At 44.4% G+C, this 23,801-nt stretch overlaps 1 protein-coding gene across 1 annotated transcript in view; it reads right to left on the bottom strand.

Annotated features, from left to right (window-relative positions):
* The window catches only part of LOC128684665 (glutamate receptor ionotropic, NMDA 2B-like), a 485,156-nt gene that overhangs the window by 139,769 nt on the left and 321,586 nt on the right, over nt 1–23,801 (bottom strand). The window contains 3 exon segments of the mRNA XM_070104488.1: nt 3,050–3,245; nt 23,009–23,153; nt 23,633–23,748. Of these exon segments, the coding sequence (XP_069960589.1) occupies nt 3,050–3,245; nt 23,009–23,153; nt 23,633–23,748 (457 nt within the window).

Below are 23,801 nucleotides of genomic sequence, written 5' to 3'. Positions count from 1 at the left end.
GTGTACACAAAGGTCAAGTGTACTTGAGTGTACACAAAGGCCACAAAGGTAATACTAAGTATAAAAGTTCGATATAAGAAGTGGACAATAGAATATTTCATAAAAAGTCTAATTACCCGAGGCTGCTGTACCGGTTAATTAGGTGACTTAATGACTTCTTCTGATTAAAGATTTCTGATAACCTAATTCTAATTTTTTTACTGAGAAATATATACAGTAATTATCCTGGTTATCACTAATTATACTGGTTATCATTAATTATCCTGGTTATAAATAATTACCCAGGTTATCGGTAATTATGCTGGTTATCAGCAATTATCCTGGTTATCACTAATTATCTTGGTTATCAATAATTATCCTGGTTATCAATAATTACCCAAATTATCAGAAATTATCCTGGTTATCAATAATTATCCTGGTTATCAATAATTACCCAAGTTATCAGTAACTATCCTGGTTATCAATAATTATCCTGGTTATCAATAATTATCCTGGTTATCACTAATTATCCTGGTTATCAATAATTATCCTGGTTATCAATAATTACCCAAGTTATCAGTAATTATCCTGGTTATCAATAATTATCCTGGTTATCAATAATTATCCTGGTTATCACTAATTATCCTGGTTATCACTAATTGTCCTGGTTATCATTAATTATCTTGGTTATCAATAATTATCCTGGTTATCAATAATTATCCTGGTTATCAATAATTACCCAGGTTATCTGTAATTGTTCTGGTTATCAGTAATTATCCTGGTTATCAATAATTACCCAGGTTATCTGTAATTGTTCTGGTTATCAGTAATTATCCTGGTTAACAATGATTATCATGGTTATCAATAATTACCCAAGTTAACACTAATTACCCAGGTTATCAGTAATTTAAAGGTTATCACTAATTATCCAGGTTATCACTAATTATCCAGGTTATTTAATAATATTTCTCATTATCTCCCACAGTAATATTTGTCATCTCTCACGAATTAATATTTCTTATTATCTCTCACAAATTAATGATATTTCTCATTATCTCTAATAGTAACATTTGTCATCATCTCTCACAATAATATTTCTCATTATCTCTCACAAAGAGACGACTGTGCACAATATCTTCCATTTTTTTCAGCCACTGTGTAACACTCGTCCAGGATACAGTGAACTCGCTTAAGGGGCTCCTCTAAGGCTCGTCAACCCGACGTTTAATTTCTAATGCGGGGTGTTGCAATAATGGAGCCGATTTCAAAATCTGTTGCTTTGAAATTGGGTCGAGCTTTTTGAAACACCCTACAGTTTTCTGCTTCTAACAATCGCGTTTGTTAAAACCAGGAAGCTTTATAAGAGAGTTCACTGTATTGGAGTAAATTATTTCCTGGATAATTGTGTACTTATCGGGTTTGATAATTCCCGTGATTCAGGTAAATTATTGCAGTATATGTCATTTACCAAACTGCGGCAGGCCAGGACTCGACCCTGCGAACCTTGTGCCGCCTCCAGAGACACCACAATGTACGCATTATATGTGTACTCACCTAATTCACCTAATTGTGGTTGCAGGGGTCGAGACTCAGTTTCTGGTCCCGCCTCTTCACCGACCGCTACTAGGTCCTCTCTCCCCCTGCTCCATGAGCTTTATCATACCTAGTCTTAAAACTATGTATAGTTCCTGCCTCCACTACATCGCTTGCCTGACTATTCCACTTCCTAACTACTCTATGACTGAAGAAATACTTCCTAACATCTCTTTGACTCATCTGAGTCTTCAGCTTCCTATTGTGACCCCTTGTTTCTGTGTCCCATCTCTGGAACATCCTGTCTCTGTCCACCTTGTCTATTCCACGCAGTATTTTGTATGTCGTTATCATGTCTCTCCTGACCCTCCCGTCCTCCAGTGTTCTCAGACCGATTTCCCTTAACCTTTCTTCATAGGACATTTCCCGTAGCTCTGGAACTAGCCTTGTTGCAAATCTTTGCACTTTCTCTAATTTCTTGACGTGTTTGACTAGGTGTGGGTTCCAAACTGGTGCTGCGTACTCCAGTATGGGCCTGACATACACAGTGTATAAAGTCTTGAACGATTCCTTACTGAGGTACCGGAACGCTATTCTCAGGTTTGCCAAGCGCCCATATGCCGCAGCAGTTATCTAGTTAATGTGTGCTTCTGGCGATGTACTCGGTATTATACTCACTCCTAGGTCTTTCTTCCTTGAGTGAGGCTTGCAGCCTTTGGCCACCTAGCCTATACTTTGTCTGCGGTCTTCTTTGCCCTCCTCCGATCTTCATGACTTTGCATTTGGCGGGGTTAAATTCTAGAAGCCAGTTTCTGGACCACACATCCAGCCTGTCCAGGTCTTTTTGTAGACCTGTCTGGTCCGCGTCTGATTTAATTCTCCTCATTAACTTCACGTCATCTGCAAACAGGGACACTTCTGAGTCTATCCCTTCCGTCATGTTGTTCACATATACCAAGAATAGCACTGGTCCCAGGACTGACACCTGTGGGACCCCTCTCGTCACTGGCGCCCACTGTGATACCTCATCACGGACCATGACTCGCTGTTGCCTCCCTGTTAGGTATTCTCTGATCCATTGCAGTGCCCTTCCTGTTATACGTGTCTGTTCCTCTAGCTTCTGTACTAATCTCTTGTGAGGAACTGTGTCGAAGTCCTTCTTGCAGTCTAAGAAAATGCAATGTGCGTATGTGTGTGTGTGTGTCAGACAAGGACAATATTCCCACAAAATATTTTGCTGTTTTCCGGGAGGACAAATCGAAATATTAATTAAAAATAACTGGGCTAAGAAAATCAATGCGAAAATTAATTGAAAAAGACCGTGAATGGAGAGTCCACGTCAAGGAGAGTCCAAGAGAGTTCATGTCAAGGGAAGTCCCTGTTAAGGAGATTCCAGACCAAGGACCAGAGTCCAGGAGAGTCAAGACCAAGGTGGATATTCCAGTAAACAAAAGAATAAGAGAAATTGTTGAAATCAACGAGAAAAAAACGTGAGGATTCCAGTAACTACCCAGTAAGTGATTCCAGAGAGCCTCACCTAGGAACGCCGTCGGGGAGATAATTCCAGTCCTCTTGGCAACGACGATAGCAATTCCAGACTCCAGGAAGGGCACGGTAAAATCGACGACACTCTCCCTCTCCTTGTTGATCTTGAGGCTTGTAAGTGCCATTTCCGCTCCTTCACCCTCCCGCTTCAGCAACTCTCCGATCAGCCCGTTCCAGCGGTGGTCTTGCTGGAAGACCACGGAGAAGAGATAAGGTTATGGGTGGAAGTTTGCTGGAAAGAAGCAGGATAGATGGTCTGGCGGCACGGCTGGTCTTACTGGAAGACAATCATGAAGAAAAGTCATGACCAGAGGGTTCTGGAATGAAGGAGGGAGATGACCTGGTTGTGAGTGGTCTTGCTGCAAGGACATGAGGACAAGTAATGACCTGATGGTCCTGGAATAAGAGGGAGAGGTGACCTGTCTTCATGGTCTTGCTGGAAGGCTATGAAGACAGGTCATAACCTAAGGGTCCAGGAATAAGAGAGGGAGGTAACTTGGTTATGAGTGGTCTTGCTGGAAAACCTTGAAGAGAGGTCATAACCTGAGGGTCCTGGAATAACAGAGGGAGGTGACCTGCTAGTTACGAGTGGTCTTGCTGGAAGAACATGAAGACATATCATAACCAGAGGTCCTGGAATGAGGAAGGAGGTGACATGATTATGAGGGGTCTTGATGGAAAAAGAAGTAGAGAAAGTGGTCTTCCAGTCAAGAGGTTTGTGCTGAAAGTGGAAAACGAGAAGTTACGGCGTTAGATATAAAAATGGAGAGAGAAAGGGGAATTTATACTCACATATAACCAATAACTCACTGGAAAGGGGTTCACTGGAAAAGGCTCACTGGGAAAGGCTCACTGGAAAAGCCTCATTGAAAAATACTCGCTGGAAAAGGTTCACTGGAAAAGGGATAAAATCAGAGTCTCAACTAATAATAAAGAAAAAAAGGGGGCAATTCGTCTAGTGGAAGCCAGTGTCCCTTTTTCCCATTCCTTCCAGGAAAAGTGAAGAGGGGGAAGAGAGAAGAGAAGAGTTTATTTTCCTCTGGTCACGACTGTTCCAGGTCTGGAAATGGACAGGAAAACACGAAGTCATGAAGTCGCCAGCTGGAAAGAGGGAAAGAGAAAAAAAATTAATCGCCCGACACTAATGTGACCAAGATTTATTTTATTATCTTTTTTTGTCCTTAGAAACGAAGCAAAGTTCACTTTGCAGTTAACACTTTGACCAAAGTATAAATCTGAACTGGAAAGTAGAGATGAAAGCATGTTCCAGAAGTGTAAACGAGCACAGTCCAGAAGCTTCCCTATGATAATAGTTGTAGTAGTAGTACTAGTACTAGTAGTACTAGTAGTAGTAGTAATCGTAGTAGTAATACTAATAGTAATAGTAGTAGTAGCAATCGTAGTAGTAGTAGTAACAATAGTAGCAGTAATACTAGTAGTAGTAGTAATAGTAGTAGTAGTAATAGTAGTAGTAGTAATAGTAGTAGTAATAAGAGTAGTAGTAGCAATAGTAGTAGTAGTAATAGTAGTGGTAATAGTAATAATAATAGTAATAGTAGTAGTAGTAGTAATCGTAGTAGTAGTACTAATAGTAATAGTACTAGTAGTAATCGTAGTAGTAGTAGTAACAATAGTAGTAGTAATACTAGTAGCAGTAGTAATAATAGTAGTAGTAGTAATAGTAGTAGTGGTAGTAGTAGTAGTAAGAGTAGTAGTAGTAATAGTATTAGTAGTAATGATAGTAGTAGTAGTAATAGTAGTGGTAATAGAAATAACAATAGTAGTAGTAGTAGTAGCAGTGATAATAATAACAGTAATAATAATAAAATTAATAATAAAATAATTAATAATAATAATAAGAATAATAATAATAATAATAATAATAATAATAATAATAATAATAATAATAATAATAATAATAATAATAATAATAATAATAAATTCATGACGCAACTGTCTCTGGTATAGAGGAAAAAAATAATTTCTGTTCCAGAATCTTGAAGATTTACGTCTTCTGGATCCTTGAAGAGAGAGAGAGAGAGAGAGAGAGAGAGAGAGAGAGAGAGAGAGAGAGAGAGAGAGAGAGAGAGAGAGAGAGAGAGAGAGAGAGAGAGAGAGAGAGATGGAGATAGAGATATAGACAGAGATAGATAGATCGATAGAGAGACAGAGAGACGGAGACAGACAGTGGTAGCACTGGACATTGCTGGCACTTTCGACCGGGTGTGGCACCAGGGCCTCTTAGCAAAACTTCAAGCACTGGGAATTGCAGGCTCTACGCTATGTCTCCTCAGTGATTACCTTCATGGTAGATCTCTAAGTGTAGTCCTCAATGGAACGGAATCAGCAAGGCATCCTATTGGGGCAAGTGTTCCACAAGGAAGCGTGCTGGGTCCATTGTTATGGAATGTCTACTTCAACGACCTTCTTCATCTCATCCCAGAATCACATGCATATGCAGACGACTGTACACTGACATTCACTTATCCAGGAGAAGAAATGCCAGCTGCTCTAAGCTACATCAATCACCAGCTTAGAGCTATATCAGTTTGGGGAAATAGATGGCAAGTAACATTTGCACCTGAGAAAACGCAAATGATGATCGTCTCTAGGCACCATGATGGTAATGCTGGTGCAGTAGTAAGGATGAATGGGAGGATGTTGGCACCTGCGGAAGAAGTTGATATCCTTGGGGTGAAATTTGACTCCAAACTGACCATGAAGAACCACGTTGTAAATCTTGCAAACAAGGCAGCCAGGAAGCTTACAGCACTTCACCGTATCTCGCATCTGCTTGACCGTAGTTGTTGGAAGAGTCTGTACAAGGTACAAGTACGCTCACACCTTGAGCATGCTCCACTTTCTTGGTTTGCCTACCCACCTCCCCCTCTCATCTGCGACTGCTTGACAGAGTAGAGAACAGAGCAAGACGTCTCGTCTCTCGCCTGGACCAATCCTGGATAGATCTGTCATTTCAGCAGAACCTTCAACACAGGAGGGATGTGGGTGGCCTTACTGTTATGTACAAGGCCAATATTGTCTAAGTACCACATTTGGATCCACTTCGAGGACAGTTTGAAGCAAGCTTCTATACCACAAGACGGGCAGCCAGCAGCAACTTCACTCTGGCTGTACCCTTCTCCAGAACATCACTCCATCTGAGATCATACATACCCAGGATGACTCGAGTATGGAACACATTCGTACAGCATAATGATGTCAACGAGATAAAGTCAGTTGATCAAATGAAAATGCTGGCCCACAGATGGCTCCAACTTCATCCTGTTTCCTACTTGTATGTCTCTTAACAATAAAAATGCTTTCAAATGAGCTGATGTAGGTAACAGCTCTTAGCTTGCCAATAAACTTAGGAATCCTTAACCTGTAAATAGCTGTCAATAAAGCTAGGGATCCTTAACCTTGTGAAAAGAGAGAGAGAGAGAGAGAGAGAGAGAGAGAGAGAGAGAGAGAGAGAGAGAGACCCCTGGCTTACCAACTAACCCACGAAGCCACATAGGTTAAGCCACCACGAACAACCAGAATCTGATTTTCCCGCGCGGCTCTCAACGTCCAGCTGAAAGCTTTTGAGAGAGGAGAAGGTCGGGAAGAAATGGGTTGAATTTTTGAAAGAAAATGGGCTGAAGGTTAATAGGAATCATTGAAAGTTGAAAGGAAATGAGTACTCTGCTTGTATGGCTGTCTGTCTGCTTGTATGGCTGTCTGTCTGCTTGTATGGCTGTCTGTCCGCTTATATGGCGTTCTGACTGCTTGCATGGCTGTCTGTCCGATTATGTGGCGTTCTGTCTGCTTGGATGGCTGTCTGTCTGCTTGTATGGCGTTCTGTCTGCTTGCATGGCTGTCTGTCCGATTATGTGGCGTTCTGTCTGCTTGGATGGCTGTCTGTCTGCTTGCATGGCTGTCTGTCCACTTATATGGCGTTCTGTCTGCTTGTATGGCTGTCTGTCTCTTTGTTGGCTGTCTGCTTGTATGGCTGTCCGTCTGGTTGTATGGCTGTCTGTCTGTCTGCATAGCTGTCTGTCTCCTTGTTGGCTGTCTGCTTATATGGCTGTCCGTCTGCTTGAATGGCTGTCTGTCTCCTTGCTGACTGTCTGCTTGTATAGCTGTCTGCTTGTATGGCTGTCTGTCTGCTTGTATGGCTGTCTGTCTGCTTGTATGGCTGTCTGTCTGCTTGTATGGCTGTCTGTCTGCTTGTATGGATGTCTGTCTGCTTGTATGGCTGTCTGCTTGAATGACTGTCTGCTTGTATGGCTGTTTGTCTGCTTGTATGATAGTTATTAGGCCTTTATGGCGGTGTGTCTGCTTGTTTGGCTGTCTACTTGCTTGCTTGGCGGTCTGTCTGCTCATAAAGCTGTCTGCTTGTATGGGAGAAGAGGAGGCAGAGAGGGAGGGAGACAATTGAAAGAGGGAGGGAAGAAAGAAAGGACGGAAGGAGGGAGGGAAGGAAGGAAGGAAGGAAGGAAGGAAGGAAGGAAGGAAAGAGGGAAAGAAGGGAGGAAGGAAGGGAGAAAGGAAGGAAGGAAGGAAGGAAGGAGGGAGGGAAGGACGGAAGGAAGGAAGGAAGGATGGTAGGAAGGAGGGAAGAAAGGTAAGAAAGAGGGAAGGAAGGAGGAAAGGAAGGAGGGAGGGAAGGAAGGAAGGAAGAAAGAAAGGAAGGAAGGAAGGAAGGAAGGAAGGAGGGAAGGAAGGAAGGAAGGAGGGAAGGAAGGAAGGAGGGAAGGAAGGAAGGAAGGAAGGAAGGAACGAGGGAAGTAAGGAAGGAAGGAAGGAAAAACTGAAGGAAGGAAGTAAGGAAGGAAGGAGGGAAGGAAGGAAGGAAGGAAGGAAGGAAGGAAAGAGGGAAGTAAGGAAGGAAGGAAGGAAAAAGAGAAGGAAGGAAGTAAGGAAGGAAGGAGGGAAGGAAGGAAGGAAGGAAGGAAGGAAGGAAAGAGGGAAGGAAGGAAGGAGGGAAGGAAGGAGGGTGGGAAGGAAGGAAGGAAGGAAGGAAGGAAGGAAGGAAGGAGGGAAGGAAGGAAGGAGGGAAGGAAGGAAGGAAGGAAGGAAAGAGGGAAGGAAGGAAAGAGGGAAGGAAGGAAGGAAGGAAGGAAGGAATGAAAGAGGGAAGGAAGGAAGGAAGGAAGGAAGGAAGGAAGGAAGGAAGGAAAGAGGGAAGGAAGGAAAGAAGGAAGGAAGGAGGGAAGGAAGGAAGGAAGGAAGGAAGGAAGGAGGGAAGGAAGGAAGGAAGGAATGAAGGAAGGAGGGAAGGAAGGAAGGAAGGAAGGAAGGAAAGAGGGAAGGAAGGAAAGAGGGAAGGAAGGAAGGAAGGAAGGAAGGAATGAAAGAGGGAAGGAAGGAAGGAAGGAAGGAAGGAAGGAAGGAAGGAAGGAAGGAAAGAGGGAAGTAAGGAAAGAAGGAAGGAAGGAGGGAAGGAAGGAAGGAAGGAAGGAAGGAAGGAAGGAAGGAAGGAGGGAAGGAAGGAAGGACGGAATGAAGGAAGGAGGGAAGGAAGGAAGGAAGGAAGGAAAGAGGGAAGGAAGGAAAGAGGGAAGGAAGGAAGGAAGGAAGGAAGGAAGGAATGAAAGAGGGAAGGAAGGAAGGAAGGAAGGAAGGAAGGAAGGAAAGAGGAATAGCCTAAAATAGATGCTGAAATGAAATTGACCTTTGATCAGAAGTTGATGGATAGTTGATGGATAGTTGATGGGTAGTTGATGGAGAGTTGATGGAGAGTTGATGGATAGTTGATGGGTAGTTGATGGAGAGTTGATGGAGAGTTGATGGATAGTTGATGGATAGTTGATGAGTAGTTGATGGGTAGTTGATGGAGAGTTGATGGAGAGTTGATGAGTAGCTGATGGGTAGTTGATGGAGAGTTGATGGATAGTTGATGGATAGTTGATGGATAGTTGATGGATAGTTGATGGATAGTTGATGGATAGTTGATGGAGAGTTGATGGATAGTTGATGGATAGTTGATGGATAGTTGATGAGTAGCTGATGGGTAGTTGATGGAGAGTTGATGGATAGTTGATGGATAGTTGATGGATAATTGATGGAGAGTTGATGGATAGTTGATGGATAGTTGATGAGTAGCTGATGGGTAGTTGATGGAGAGTTGATGGATAGTTGATGGATAGTTGATGGATAATTGATGGATAGTTGATGGATAGTTGATGGATAGTTGATGGAGAGTTGATGGATAGTTGATGGATAGTTGATGGATAGTTGATGAGTAGCTGATGGGTAGTTGATGGAGAGTTGATGGATAGTTGATGGATAGTTGATGGATAATTGATGGAGAGTTGATGGATAGTTGATGGATAGCTGATGAGTAGCTGATGGGTAGTTGATGGAGAGTTGATGGATAGTTGATGGATAGCTGATGGGTAGTTGATGGAGAGTTGATGGATAGTTGATGGATAGTTGATGGATAATTGATGGAGAGTTGATGGATAGTTGATGGATAGTTGATGAGTAGCTGATGGGTAGTTGATGGAGAGTTGATGGATAGTTGATGGATAGCTGATGGGTAGTTGATGGAGAGTTGATGGATAGTTGATGGATAGTTGATGGATAATTGATGGAGAGTTGATGGATAGTTGATGGATAGTTGATGAGTAGCTGATGGGTAGTTGATGGAGAGTTGATGGATAGTTGATGGATAGCTGATGGGTAGTTGATGGATAGTTGATGGATAGTTGATGGATAGTTGATGGATAGTTGATGGATAGTTGATGGATAGTTGATGAGTAGCTGATGGGTAGTTGATGGAGAGTTGATGGATAGTTGATGGATAGTTGATGGATAGTTGATGGAGAGTTGATGGATAGTTGATGGATAGTTGATGGATAGTTGATGGATAGTTGATGGGTAGTTGATGGAGAGTTGATGGAGAGTTGATGGATAGTTGATGGATAGTTGATGGATAGTTGATGAGTAGTTGATGGGTAGTTGATGGAGAGTTGATGGAGAGTTGATGGATAGTTGATGGATAGTTGATGGGTAGTTGATGGGTAGTTGATGGAGAGTTGATGGAGAGTTGATGGATAGTTGATGAGTAGTTGATGGGTAGTTGATGGAGAGTTGATGGAGAGTTGATGGATAGTTGATGAGTAGTTGATGGGTAGTTGATGGAGAGTTGATGGATAGTTGATGGATAGTTGATGGATAGTTGATGGAGAGTTGATGGATAGTTGATGGATAGTTGATGGATAGTTGATGGGTAGTTGATGGAGAGTTGATGGATAGTTGATGGATAGTTGATGGATAGTTGATGGATAGTTGATGGATAGTTGATGGATAGTTGATGGAGAGTTGATGGATAGTTGATGGATAGTTGATGGATAGTTGATGGGTAGTTGATGGAGAGTTGATGGATAGTTGATGGATAGTTGATGGATAGTTGATGGAGAGTTGATGGATAGTTGATGGATAGTTGATGAGTAGCTGATGGGTAGTTGATGGAGAGTTGATGGATAGTTGATGGATAGCTGATGGGTAGTTGATGGATAGTTGATGGATAGTTGATGGATAGTTGATGGATAGTTGATGGATAGTTGATGGATAGTTGATGGATAGTTGATGAGTAGCTGATGGGTAGTTGATGGAGAGTTGATGGATAGTTGATGGATAGTTGATGGATAGATGATGGATAGTTGATGGATAGTTGATGGATAGTTGATGGATAGTTGATGGATAGTTGATGGATAGTTGATGGAGAGTTGATGGATAGTTGATGGATAGTTGATGGATAGTTGATGGGCAGTTGATGGAGAGTTGATGGAGAGTTGATGGATAGTTGATGGATAGTTGATGGATAGTTGATGAGTAGTTGATGGGTAGTTGATGGAGAGTTGATGGAGAGTTGATAGATAGTTGATGGATAGTTGATGGATAGTTGATGGAGAGTTGATGGATAGTTGATGGATAGTTGATGAGTAGTTGATGGATAGTTGATGGAGAGTTGATGGATAGTTGATGGATAGTTGATGGATAGTTGTTGGGTAGTTGATGAATAATTGATGGATAGTTGACGGAGAGTTGATGGAGAGTTGATGGAGAGTTGATGGAGAGTTGATGGAGAGTTGATGGGTAGTTGATGGGTAGTTGATGGGTAGTTGATGGATAGTTGATGGATAGTTGATGGATAGTTGATGCATAGTTGATTTATAGATCCAAGTTTCTCACTGCGTCTCAGACAATTTTTCGGACTGACTGTCTGTCTGTCTTTCTGGCTGTCTGTCTGGCTGTCTGTCTGTCTTTCTGGCTGTCTGTCTGGCTGTCTGTCTGTCTTTCTGGCTGTCTGTCTGGCTGTCTGTCTGCCTATCTGGTTGGTTATCTGTTTGATTCTCTGCCTGTCTGTCTTTCTGTCTGTCTGTCTGTCTGCCTATCTGGCTGTCTGGTTGCCTGCCTATCTGGCTGTTTGACTGTCTGGCTGGCTGTCTGGCTGTCTGTCTATCTGGCTGTTTGGCTGACTGACTGTCTGACCGACTGTCTGATTGACTGACTGACTGACTGACTGACTGACTGACTGACTGACTGGCTGACTGACTCCAGTCAGTCAGTAGCAAGCACCAGCTGGGTTAGTTTCCTGCCTCGCTGGACACTCAGGAAGTATGAAGTGAAGTTATGTCTGCTTGGAGAAGTGAAGGAAGGAGTGTGTGGGAATGAAGGAAGTGAAGGAAGGAGTGTGTGGGAGCGAAGGAAGTGAAGGAAGGAGTGTGTGGGAGCGAAGGAAGTGAAGGAAGGAGTGTGTGGGAGCGAAGGAAGTGAAGGAAGGAGTGTGTGGGAGCGAAGGAAGTGAAGGAAGGAGTGTGTGGGAGCGAAGGAAGTGACAACTTTCTTTACCAAACACACACAAACACATCAAACACACACAAACACATCAAACACACACAAACACATCAAACACACACAAACACATCAAACACACACAAACACATCAAACACACACAAGCAATATGCAAGGAAGCTTGGGAGAGCATGGTATCCAAGGGTAACAGAAATAACGAGAAGGCCAGAACGAGCCCATAGTTCACCCAAAGGTGTAGAGAGGCCAAAACCAAGTGTCCTAGAGAATGGAAGAAGTATAGAATGCAAAGGACCCAGGAGAATAAGGAGAGCAGTCGTAGAGCCAGAAATGAATATGCACAGGTACGAAGGGAGGCCCAACGGCAATACGAAAATGACATAGCAGCGAAAGCCAAATCTGGCCCAAAGGTATTGAACAGCCACACCAGGAGGAAAACAATAATCAATGATCAGGTAATCAGGTTGAGGAAGGAAGGATGGGAGATCACAAGAAACGACCACGAAGTATGTGAGGAGCTTAACATGAGATTCAAAGAAGTGTTCACAGAGGAGACAGAAGGGACTCCAGAAAGACAGTGAGGTGGGGTACACCATCAAGTGTTGGACACAATACATACAACCAAGGAAGAAGTGAAGAGGCTGCTAAGCGAGCTAGATGCCTCAAAGGCGATGGGGCCGAATAACATCTCTCCATGGGTCCTGAGAGAGGGAGCAGAGGCACTTTGTGCACCACTAACAACAATCTTCAACACATCTATCGAAACAGGGCGACTACCTGAGGTACGGAAGACAGCAAATGTAGTCCGAATTTTTTTAAAAAAAGGAGACAGACAAGAAGCACTAAACTACAGACCAGTGTCACTAACATAAATAGTAAGCAAAGACATGGAGAAGATTATCAGGAGAAGAGTGGTGGAGCACCTTGAAAGGAATGTGCTTATCAACGACAACCAGCACGGTTTCAGGGAAGGGAAATCGTGTGTCACAAACCTACTGGAGTTGTATGACAGAGTGACAACAGTAAGACAAGAGAGAGAGAGTGAGAGGTGTGGGTAGACTGCATTTTCTTGGACTGTAAGAAGGCTTTTGACACAGTTCCACACAAGAGATTAGTGCAAAAGTTGGAGGTCCAGGCAGGTATAACAAGGAAGGTACTGCAATGAATCAGGAAATATCTGTCGGGAAGACATCAGCGAGTCATGGTACATGACTAGGTGTCAGAGTGGGTGTCTGTGATGAGCGGGGTTCCACAGGAGTCAGTCCTAGGACCGGTGCTGTTTCTGGTTTGTGAACGACATGATGGAAGGAATAGACTCAGAAGTGTCCCTGTTTGCAGAGCATGTGAAGTTGATGAGAAGAATTAAATCGGACGAGGACCAGGCGGAACTACAAAGGGATCTGGACAGGCTGCAGGCCTGGCCCGGAAACTGGCTCCTGGAGTTCAACCCCACCAAGTGCAAATCATGAACCTTGGGGAAGGGCAAAGAAGACCGCAGACGGAGTACAGTCTAGGGGGCCAGACACTACAAACCTCACTCAAGGAAAAAGATCTTGGGGTGAGCATAACACCAGGCATATCTCCTGAAGCGCACATCAACCAAATAACTGCTGCAGCATATGGGCGCCTAGCAAACCTCAGAACAGCATTCCGACATCTTAATAAGGAATCGTTCAGGACCCTGTACACCGTGTACGTTAGGCCCATATTGGAGTATGCGGCACCAGTTTGGAACCCACACCTAGCCAAGCACGTAAAGAAACTAGAGAAAGTGCAAAGGTTTGCAACAAGACTAGTCCCAGAGCTAAGAGGTATGTCCTACGAGGAGAGGTTAAGGGAAATCAACCTGACGACACTGGAGGACAGGAGAGATAGGGGGGACATGATTATGACATACAAAAAACTGCTAGGAATAGATAAGGTGGACAAAGACAGGATGTTCCAGAGATGGGACACAGTAACAAGGGGACACAGTTGGAAGTTGAAGACACAGATGAATCACAGGGATGTTAGGAAGTATTTCTTCAGCCACAGAGTAGTCAGTAAGTGGAATAGTTTGGGAAGCGATGTAGTGGAGGCAGGATCCATACATAGCTTTAAGCAGAGGTATGATAAAGCTCACGGTTCAGGGAGAGTGACCTAGTAGCGACCAGTGAAGAGGCGGGGCCAGGAGCTGTGAATCGACCCCTGCAACCTCAGCTAGGTGAGTACATTAAACATACACAAACACAAACACAAACACATCAAACACATCAAACACACACAAACACACACACAAACACATACAAACACACACACACACACACAAAAACACACACAAACACACACAAACACACACAAACGCACAAGTACATCAAACACACACAAACACACTAAGAGAAAACACAATAAGTGTCCGGGGCCCAAGACTGTTCAACAGCCTCCCACCAGCAATAAGGGGAATTACGGGAAGACCCCTGATTGTCTTCAATAGGGAGCTGGACAGATCAGCCGGGCTGTGGTTCGTACGTTGGATTGCGTGCGGCCAGCAGCAACAGCCTCGTTGATCAGGCCCTGATCCACCGGGAGGCCTGGTCGTGGACCGGGGGCCGCGGGGGCGTTGATCCCTGGAATGCCCTTCAGGTAGATTCCAGGTAGACACACACAAACACACACAAACACACACAAACACACAAACACCTCAACACACACAAACACCTCAACACACAACACACATCTGGGGTGAGTATAACACCGAGCATATCTCCTGAGGCGCACATCAATCAGATAACTGCTGCAGCATACGGACGCCTGGCAAACCTACGGATAGCGTTCCGATACCTCAGTAAGGATTCGTTTAAGACTCTGTATACCATCTACGTCAGGCCCATACTGGAGTATGCAGCACCAGTTTGGAATCCACACCTAGTCAAGCACGTCAAGAAATTAGAGAAAGTGCAAAGGTTTGCAACAAGACTAGTCCCAGAGTTACGGGGATTGTCCTACGAAGAAAGGTTGAGGGAAATCGGCCTGACGACACTGGAGGACAGGAGGGTCAGGGGAGACATGATAACGACATATAAAATACTGCGCGGAATAGACAAGGTGGACAAAGACGGGATGTTCCAGAGAAGGGACACAGACACAAGAGGTCACAATTGGAAGTTGAAGACTCAGATGAATCAAAGGGATGTTAGGAAGTATTTCTTCAGTCATAGAGTAGTCAGGCCGTGGAATAGCCTAGAAAGTGATGTGGTGGAGGCAGGAACCATACATAGTTTTAAGGCGAGGTATGATAGAGCTCATGGAGCAGGGAGAGAGAGGACCTAGTAGCAATCAGCGAAGAGGCGGGGCCAGGAGCTATGACTCGATCCCTGCAACGACAAATAGGTGAGTACAAATAGGTGAGTACACACACCAATAGCTTCTCCCTCACACCTGCCCAACTTCTCCCCACCCCAGCCTCCCCTTCCCACAACCCCCCCTCCCCCCTCCCTCCCTCCCTCCACAAACACACAGACTATCAACAAGGTCATCAATCAATGGGTGACCCCCATTCATATTGCTGTATGCCATTGATGCAGCCACTGCCATGAATCATGGTAGCTGTTACTGTATACCCACCATGACCATGAATTATGGTAGCTGTTACTGTACACCTACCATGACCATGAATTATGGTAGCTGTTACTGTACACTCACCATGACCATGAATTATGGTAGCTGTTACTGTACACCTACCATGACCATGAATTATGGTAGCTGTTACTGTACACCTACCATGACCATGAATTATGGTAGCTGTTACTGTACACCTACCATGACCATGAATTATGGTAGCTGTTACTGTACACTCACCATGACCATGAATTATGGTAGCTGTTACTGTACACCTACCATGACCATGAATTATGGTAGCTGTTACTGTACACCTACCATGACCATGAATTATGGTAGCTGTTACTGTACACCTACCATGACCATGAATTATGGTAGCTGTTACTGTACACTCACCATGACCATGAATTATGGTAGCTGTTACTGTACACCTACCATGACCATGAATTATGGTAGCTGTTACTGTACACCTACCATGACCATGAATTATGGTAGCTGTTACTGTACACCTACCATGACCATGAATTATGGTAGCTGTTACTGTACACTCACCATGACCATGAATTATGGTAGCTGTTACTGTACACCTACCATGACCATGAATTATGGTAGCTGTTACTGTACACCTACCATGACCATGAATTATGGTAGCTGTTACTGTACACCTACCATGACCATGAATTATGGTAGCTGTTACTGTACACTCACCATGACCATGAATTATGGTAGCTGTTACTGTACACCTACCATGACCATGAATTATGGTAGCTGTTACTGTACACCTACCATGACCATGAATTATGGTAGCTGTTACTGTACACTCACCATGACCATGAATTATGGTAGCTGTTACTGTACACCTACCATGACCATGAATTATGGTAGCTGTTACTGTACACCTACCATGACCATGAATCATGGTAGCTGTTACTGTATACCCACCATGACCATGAATCATGGTAGCTGTTACTGTACACCTACCATGACCATGAATCATGGTAGCTGTTACTGTATACCCACCATGACCATGAATGATGGTAGCTGTTACTGTACACCTACCATGATCATGAATCATGGTAGCTGTTACTGTACACCCACCATGACCATGAATCATGGTAGCTGTTACTGTATACCCACCATGACCATGAATCATGGTAGCTGTTACTGTATACCCACCATGACCATGAATCATGGTAGCTGTTACTGTATACCCACCATGACCATGAATCATGGTAGCTGTTACTGTACACCTACCATGACCATGAATCATGGTAGCTGTTACTGTATACCCACCATGACCATGAATGATGGTAGCTGTTACTGTACACCTACCATGACCATGAATCATGGTAGCTGTTACTGTATACCCACCATGACCATGAATCATGGTAGCTGTTACTGTATACCCACCATGACCATGAATCATGGTAGCTGTTACTGTATACCCACCATGACCATGAATCATGGTAGCTGTTACTGTATACCCACCATGACCATGAATCATGGTAGCTGTTACTGTACACCTACCATGACCATGAATCATGGTAGCTGTTACTGTATACCCACCATGACCATGAATGATGGTAGCTGTTACTGTACACCTACCATGACCATGAATCATGGTAGCTGTTACTGTATACCCACCATGACCATGAATCATGGTAGCTGTTACTGTATACCCACCATGACCATGAATCATGGTAGCTGTTACTGTATACCCACCATGACCATGAATCATGGTAGCTGTTACTGTATACCCACCATGACCATGAATCATGGTAGCTGTTACTGTATACCCACCATGACCATGAATCATGGTAGCTGTTACTGTATACCCACCATGACCATGAATCATGGTAGCTGTTACTGTATACCCACCATGACCATGAATCATGGTAGCTGTTACTGTATACCCACCATGACCATGAATCATGGTAGCTGTTACTGTATACCCACCATGACCATGAATCATGGTAGCTGTTACTGTATACCCACCATGACCATGAATCATGGTAGCTGTTACTGTATACCCACCATGGGGGTTGAAGGAGGGAGATGGTCATACATCCCTGCTATCACCCTGCCTTCACAACAATCAGGTCATACTTCCCTGCTATCACCCTGCCTTCACAACAATCAGGTCATACTTCCCTGCTATCACCCTGCCTTCACAACAATCAGGTCATACTTCCCTGCTATCACCCTGCCTTCACAACAATCAGGTCATACTTCCCTGCTATCACCCTGCCTTCACATCAATCAGGTCATACTTCCCTGCTATCACCCTGCCTTCACAACAATCAGGTCATACTTCCCTGCTATCACCCTGCCTTCACATCAATCAGGTCATACTTCCCTGCTATCACCCTGCCTTCACAACAATCAGGTCATACTTCCCTGCTATCACCCTGCCTTCACAACAATCAGGTCATACTTCCCTGCTATCACCCTGCCTTCACATCAATCAGGTCATACTTCCCTGCTATCACCCTGCCTTCACAACAATCAGGTCATACTTCCCTGCTATCACCCTGCCTTCACAACAATCAGGTCATACTTCCCTGCTATCACCCTGCCTTCACATCAATCAGGTCATACTTCCCTGCTATCACCCTGCCTTCACATCAATCAGGTCATACTTCCCTGCTATCACCCTGCCTTCACAACAATCAGGTCATACTTCCCTGCTATCACCCTGCCTTCACATCAATCAGGTCATACTTCCCTGCTATCACCCTGCCTTCACATCAATCAGGTCATACTTCCCTGCTATCACCCTGCCTTCACATCAATCAGGTCATACTTCCCTGCTATCACCCTGCCTTCACATCAATCAGGTCATACTTCCCTGCTATCACCCTGCCTTCACATCAATCAGGTCATACTTCCCTGCTATCACCCTGCCTTCACATCAATCAGGTCATACTTCCCTGCTATCACCCTGCCTTCACAACAATCAGGTCATACTTCCCTGCTATCACCCTGCCTTCACAACAATCAGGTCATACTTCCCTGCTATCACCCTGCCTTCACATCAATCAGGTCATACTTCCCTGCTATCACCCTGCCTTCACATCAATCAGGTCATACTTCCCTGCTATCACCCTGCCTTCACAACAATCAGGTCATACTTCCCTGCTATCACCCTGCCTTCACATCAATCAGGTCATACTTCCCTGCTATCACCCTGCCTTCACATCAATCAGGTCATACTTCCCTGCTATCACCCTGCCTTCACATCAATCAGGTCATACTTCCCTGCTATCACCCTGCCTTCACAACAATCAGGTCATACTTCCCTGCTATCACCCTGCCTTCACAACAATCAGGTCATACTTCCCTGCTATCACCCTGCCTTCACATCAATCAGGTCATACTTCCCTGCTATCACCCTGCCTTCACATCAACTACACCCATCAACGCAACGGCCTTTCCGTAACCCGTTAACGGCCCGTTATCTGTCAGCTCGCGTCAACAGACGCAGACCAGGCCTCCCTCTGGCTGGTCTGATGAACCAGGCTGTTGGTACTGGCCGCAAGAATTTAAGAGGTGTGCACCACAACCTGGCTCATCAGGAACTACACGAAAATTTTGACAGAGACCCCACTGAAGACCCTAACCTAAAGAACCCTAAGACGTCTTACCCACCTTGAAGGAACCCCACCTCGAGGAACACATAAGGAACACCTAAACACCTAAGGGCCACAAAGGGAACACACCTATCCACATAAGAAACACATAAGTAGCACACCTACCCACCAAAGGAACACAGAGGGAATACCTACCCACCTAATGAACAGGGAACACACAAGGAACACATACCCATCTTAGGAACACATAGGAAACGCCTATCCACCTAAGGAACACACAGGGAACACCTACCCACCTAATAATCACAAAAGAAGCACACCTACCCACATAAGGAGCACAGAAAGAACACCTACCCACCCAAGGAACACACAGGGAACATATACCCACCTAAGGAACAGGGAACACACAGGGAACACTTACCCATCTATGAAACACAAAGGGAACACACATACCCACCTAAGGAACACATAAGTTACACACATGCTCACCTAAGGAACACACAGGGAACACCTACCCACCTAAGGAACAGGGAACCCCTACCCACCTAAGGAACAGGAGCACACAGTGAGCACTTACCCATCTAAGAAACACATAGGGAACACACCTACCCACCTAAGGAGCACACAGGGAACACCTATCCACCTAAGAAACTCACAGAGAACACCTACCCACCTAAGGAACAGGGAACACACAGAGAACGCTTACCCACCTAGGAAACACACAGGGAACAAACCTACTCACCTAAGGAACACATAAGTAACACACCTACCACCAAAGGAACACATAAGCAACACACCTACCCACCTAAGGAACACATAAGCAACACACCTACCCACCAAAGGAACACATAAGCAACACACCTACCCACCAAAGGAACACATAAGCAACACACCTACCCACCTAAGGAACACATAAGCAACACACCTACCCACCAAAGGAACACATAAGCAACACACCTACCCACCAAAGGAACACATAAGCAACACACCTACCCACCAAAGGAACACATAAGCAACACACCTACCCACCTAAGGAACACATAAGCAACACACCTACCCACCAAAGGAACACATAAGCAACACACCTACCCACCAAAGGAACACATAAGCAACACACCTACCCACCTAAGGAACACATAAGCAACACACCTACCCACCAAAGGAACACATAAGCAACACACCTACCCACCAAAGGAACACATAAGCAACACACCTACCCACCAAAGGAACACATAAGCAACACACCTACCCACCAAAGGAACACATAAGCAACACACCTACCCACCAAAGGAACACATAAGCAACACACCTACCCACCTAAGGAACACATAAGCAACACACCTACCCACCAAAGGAACACATAAGCAACACACCTACCCACCAAAGGAACACATAAGCAACACACCTACCCACCTAAGGAACACATAAGCAACACACCTACCCACCTAAGGAACACATAAGCAACACACCTACCCACCAAAGGAACACATAAGCAACACACCTACCCACCTAAGGAACACATAAGCAACACACCTACCCACCTAAGGAACACATAAGCAACACACCTACCCACCTAAGGAACACATAAGCAACACACCTACCCACCAAAGGAACACATAAGCAACACACCTACCCACCAAAGGAACACATAAGCAACACACCTACCCACCAAAGGAACACATAAGTAACACACCTACCCACCTAAGGAACACATAAGTAACACACCTACCCACCTAAGGAACACATAAGTAACACACCTACCCACCTAAGGAACACATAAGTAACACACCTACCCACCTAAGGAACACATAAGTAACACACCTACCCACCTAAGGAACACATAAGCAACACACCTACCCACCAAAGGAACACATAAGCAACACACCTACCCACCAAAGGAACACATAAGCAACACACCTACCCACCAAAGGAACACATAAGCAACACACCTACCCACCAAAGGAACACATAAGTAACACACCTACCCACCTAAGGAACACATAAGTAACACACCTACCCACCTAAGGAACACATAAGTAACACACCTACCCACCTAAGGAACACATAAGTAACACACCTACCCACCTAAGGAACACATAAGCAACACACCTACCCACCTAAGGAACACATAAGTAACACACCTACCCACCTAAGGAACACATAAGTAACACACCTACCCACCTAAGGAACACATAAGTAACACACCTACCCACCTAAGGAACACATAAGCAACACACCTACCCACCTAAGGAACACATAAGCAACACACCTACCCACCTAAGGAACACATAAGTAACACACCTACCCACCTAAGGAACACATAAACAACACACCTACCCACCTAAGGAACACATAAGTAACACACCTACCCACCTAAGGAACACATAAGTAACACTCCTACCCACCTAAGGAACACATAAGTAACACACCTACCCATCTAAGGAACACATAAGTAACACACCTACCCACCTAAGGAACACATAAGTAACACACCTACCCATCTAAGGAACACATAAACAACACACCTACCCACCTAAGGAACACATAAGTAACACACCTACCCACCTAAGGAACACATAAGTAACACACCTACCCATCTAAGGAACATATAAACAACACACCTACCCACCTAAGGAACACATAAGTAACACACCTACCCACCTAAGGAACACATAAGTAACCCTCCTACCCACCTAAGGAACACATAAGCAACTCACCTACCCACCAAAGGAACACATAAGTAACACACCTACCCACCTAAGGAACACATAAGTAACACACCTACCCACCTAAGGAACACATAAGTAACACCTACCCACCTAAAGAACACATAAGGAAAACACCTACCCACCTAAGGAACACATAAGTAACACACCTACTCACCTAAGGAACACATAAGTAACACCTACCCACCTAAAGAACACATAAGCAACACACCTACCCACGTAAGGAACACATAGGTAACACACCTACACATCTAAGGAACACATAAGTAACACACCTACCCACCAAAGGAACACATAAGTAACACACCTACCCACCTAAGGAACACATAAGTAACACCTACCCTCCTAAAGAACACATAAGCAACACACCTACCCACCAAAGGAACACATAAGTAACACACCTACCCACCTAAGGAACACATAAGTAACACACCTACCAACCTAAGAAACACATAAGTAACACACCTACCAACCTAAGGAACACATAAGTAACACACCTACCCACCTAAGGAACACATAAGTAACACACCTATCCACCTAAGGAACACATAAGCAACACACCTACCCACCTAAGGAACACATAAGCAACACACCTACCCACCAAAGGAACACATAAGTAACACACCTACCCACCAAAGGAACACATAAGTAACACACCTACCCACCCAAGGAACACATAAGTAACACACCTACCCACCTAAAGAACACATAAGCAACTCACCTACCCACCTAAGGAACACATAAGTAACACACCTACCCACCTATGGAACACATAAGTAACACACCTACCCACCTAAAGAACACACAAGCAACTCACCTACCCACCTAAGGAACACATAAGTAACACACCTACGCACCAAAGGAACACATAAGTAACACACCTACCCATCTAAGGAACACATAAGTAACACACCTACCCACCTAAGGAACACATAAGCAACACACCTACCCACCAAAGGAACACATAAGTAACACACCTACCCACCAAAGGAACACATAAGTAACACACCTACCCATCTAAGGAACACATAAGTAACACCTACCCACCTAAAGAACACATAAGCAACACACCTACCCACCTAAGGAACACATAAGTAACACACCTACCCACCTAAAGAACACATAAGTAACACCTACCCACCTAAAGAACACATAAGTAACACACCTACCCACATAAGGAACACATAAGTAACACACCTACCCACCTAACAAAGAGGTAAGACAAGTCTACTCACCTCTAAAGTCCCCCACTTGCCATCTTCCACTCTCATCAGTTCGTAGGAGAAGCCCAGGTCACTGGCGAACTTCTCCAGCAGGTCGATGCAGAACCCTGAACAGCACATAGTTGTGGGGAACGCTGAGGCGTTGGTGCTGCCCATACTGCAGGGAGGAGACGTGGGGAACTTAGTGTGGGGAGAGAGGAAGAGAGAGAGGCCTACCAAATACAGTATATAAATATATAATACAAAATAATAATAATAATAATAATAGTAATAATAATAATAATATTTGTAAGACGCCGCACATCATGAATACGGAACACAGCCATAAGGGAGGAAATTGACTCAAGAGAACGTGGAGAATCACACACATGATGCATGTGCTTCTTCCTGATATTTCCAACTCTTTCCATATTTTCCATTCCTGGCCGGGAAATTTCTTTTTTCAACAACGTTATAGCGAAACGACGCTGAACGGAACGACGTTAAGTGAGGACTACCTATATATATATATATACAGTGTAGACTTAGGTAGAGTGTAAAGTGAGGTTGAGAGTGTAGAGTAAGGTAGGGAGAGTGTAGAGGTAGAGAGAGCGTAGAGTGAGGTAGAGAGAGTGTAGTGAGCTAGAGATAACTCACTCGCTAGTCTTCTTGGGAGGAATCTTACAGATGACGCCCCTGTTAGCTGAACACTGCTTGGTGACCGGGTCAGCTGGTGCCAGGTTGATGTACGGCGGCTCCTCCAGGTACACTATCTGTAATCATAACAAAATTAACAACAGCAATGACAAATATTCCCAGTTCCCCA

This window comes from Cherax quadricarinatus, chromosome 5 (genome assembly GCF_038502225.1).
Source record: "Cherax quadricarinatus isolate ZL_2023a chromosome 5, ASM3850222v1, whole genome shotgun sequence".
NCBI lineage: Eukaryota > Metazoa > Arthropoda > Malacostraca > Decapoda > Parastacidae > Cherax > Cherax quadricarinatus.
The sequence above is the reverse complement of the archived record's forward strand: the minus strand, read 5'-3'. Positions and strand labels throughout refer to the sequence as shown.